The following is a 2,614-nucleotide window of genomic DNA, read 5'->3' on the forward strand; positions in this document are numbered from 1 at the left end:
TTTTTTTTTTTTTTTTTTTTTTTTTTTACAATTTTAAGACATTTGGTTGTTGTTGTTTTTTACCTTGAAGCAACATATTCGACTTTATGTTGAATGGTGTGCTTATGTTGTTAAAGCACTTTTTGGGGGAGTTTGTCAGTTATTGAGCATAACTAACACACACACACACACACACACACACATACACGGACGGTGTGGGGGCGTGGTTATCCGGGACAAAGTGCTGCCAGTTGGAGCTGTCACCTCCTCAGACTGACCTGCAGATCCTCTCCCTGACCGCAGCCTTTGTTTCTTCTTTTTCTTTAAACGCCTTGAAAACTTGAAAGAAGAAATACATTTCAGGACTTTTCGACTCTCGGGAGTAATGATGTGTTTTTGAGCCGCTCTTCTCCCATGCCTGGTCCTGACTCCGGTCCTGACTCCGGTCCTGACTCCGGTCCTGACTCCGGTCCTGACTCCGGTCCTGACCCCGGTCCTGACTCCGGTCCTGACTCCGGTCCTGACTCCGGTCCAGCCCTCCGCGTGCTCCAGCTGTTCCTCGCGCTCAGTCCGCACTAATTGGAAGCGATGCAGCGCGAGCGCCTTCTCAAAGTTCTGGTCGTCGGCGACCTGGGAGTGGGCAAAACTTCCATCATAAAGCGCTACGTGCATCAGGTGTTCTCCCAGCACTACCGGGCCACCATCGGAGTGGACTTCGCCCTCAAGGTGCTGAACTGGGATAAGCAGACGGTGGTTCGGCTGCAGCTGTGGGACATCGCCGGTGAGGAAACATTTCCCTCGTTCTGACCTACATCCTGCTGGAGTGATAACAAACGTCTGTGTTTGGGGAATGGCTGACGTTCTGCTCAGTGAAATCCAGCTGCTGAAAGTCCAATAAAAGGCAGAGTTTGTAAAACAAAAGGCTCAGCCATATTCAGGATAAACACTGTCTGTTCATAAATAAGAGATATGATCAAATATTAGATTGAGTAGATTGAGTTTTGGAATACAACATTTTACATTTTTAGATTAGTTGACAAGTATTCATACCTAAAGGTCCTCTTTGCAACCTATAAAATCAAACGTAGAAAAAGTTATCAGGAACTATAGGATTCAGTGGTACAGTTTAAAACGTGTTCACTCCAGTAGATATCCAGATATATCGATATGCAATTCTGAAATGTGGGCATGCACTCAATGTAAACAAAGCAGAAATTTGCTGAGAATAACATGGAAGCTTGAGTCACATGTCACATGACTGTCCTACATTAGTCTGTGTAGGTAAACAAGGATGGTGTGAAAATATAAGTGTGAGTCTGCTGCTGAACAAAAGCGAAAAAGAGACACCTGTCAAGAATAAATATCGGGGCAAAATTCAAACTAAAAGCAGTCTTGCAAAACTTCCATTAGACCAGTAAGTTTACTGTTTTGTTTTGTTTTTTACCTTTAACTCTAGTCTTAGTTTATCTCTGTGATGCGATCATAAGCTGCTCAAAGGTTGCCTACTAGATTGGATTAGGCCAGACAAACGTTGGCTCTTAGTGACAACAAATTTGAGTCTGAATTATCTGAAGGGAGGCATTTCATGCAAATTTGTCTCTTGTTATGTTTTCCAGAAGAAAGGATGAAATACACCCCGTTTTCAAGTTTATTTAAGTCTAGATTGTTCTATAAAATTATCTACATATTTTACTTAATTAATCTGAGCATAAATACATACCAACACATCAAAATTGTTGGAATATTCCATCCCAAATGGCTCTTCCATGGACGTTACTATTGTTGACCTATTTTCTGTCATTTCATCTGTTTTCGTAGGTAAACACTCATAGTAGTGGTAGCTAGTTACAAACTTTCCTCATAAATTTTTAATTTAAGGACACATTAATCGATGATATCAGAACAAAATAATGCAGATTTTGATTATTACTTTATGATTTTTTTAATGATTTTTTTTCAGTTTTAATGACATTACAGTGAGTAGCTTTAATATTAAATATTGTGATGGAATTTAAGACTGAATTTAGACATAACTTATAGTAATTTTCAACAAGAGAGGAGGTGAAGGAGCAAAGGGGGGCCTAATCAATGATGCGCTTCTGTTATTGATAATCTCATTTGCACATTCACAAACAGCTGTTAAATACAGACTAGAAATTTTATTATTTTATCATTAACCTTTATTTAACCAGGCAAGTCCCACTGAGATTACCAATCTCTTTTTCGAGTGAGAAAAAGGCAGCCTGAAGGCAGCCTAACATGCAGGTTTTCAGACTGCCAGTGTAAACTGAAGCACACCCACACAAACACCACACAGAAAGATCCCAGGTCCAACTTGGGGTTTGAACCCAGGATCTTCTTGCTGTGTAACCACTAAGCCGTCGTGCTGCCCAATATTTTTTCCGTCATCACTTTGGCGCCCCTACACAGCAAATCCAGGAGGCCCAGATTAACACTGTCAGATTTGATTTCAACACTTTTAAAGTGTCTATATGGGTCCACACCAGAAAGTGTTAATTTAACTCTTTTTGGAGAGTTGGTACCTTAACTCTTATAAAGTGTCAAATATCAAATCTGCTGGAGTTAATAATTTAACACTTACTAACACTAATTCAGTGTTAGATTTTAATATTAA

General features: G+C 40.1%; 1 protein-coding gene across 1 annotated transcript in view; it reads left to right on the forward strand.

The window, feature by feature from the left end:
* The first annotated feature begins 249 nt into the window (after positions 1-249).
* The window catches only part of zgc:162171 (uncharacterized protein LOC565931 homolog), an 18,666-nt gene continuing 16,301 nt past the window's right edge, over positions 250-2,614 (forward strand). Inside the window, exon 1 of the mRNA XM_017436434.3 lies at positions 250-760. Coding sequence (XP_017291923.1) covers positions 568-760 — 193 coding nt within the window. The 5' untranslated portion in view covers positions 250-567. The remainder of the gene's footprint in view (positions 761-2,614) is intronic.

Source organism: Kryptolebias marmoratus, linkage group LG7 (assembly GCF_001649575.2).
Source record: "Kryptolebias marmoratus isolate JLee-2015 linkage group LG7, ASM164957v2, whole genome shotgun sequence".
NCBI lineage: Eukaryota > Metazoa > Chordata > Actinopteri > Cyprinodontiformes > Rivulidae > Kryptolebias > Kryptolebias marmoratus.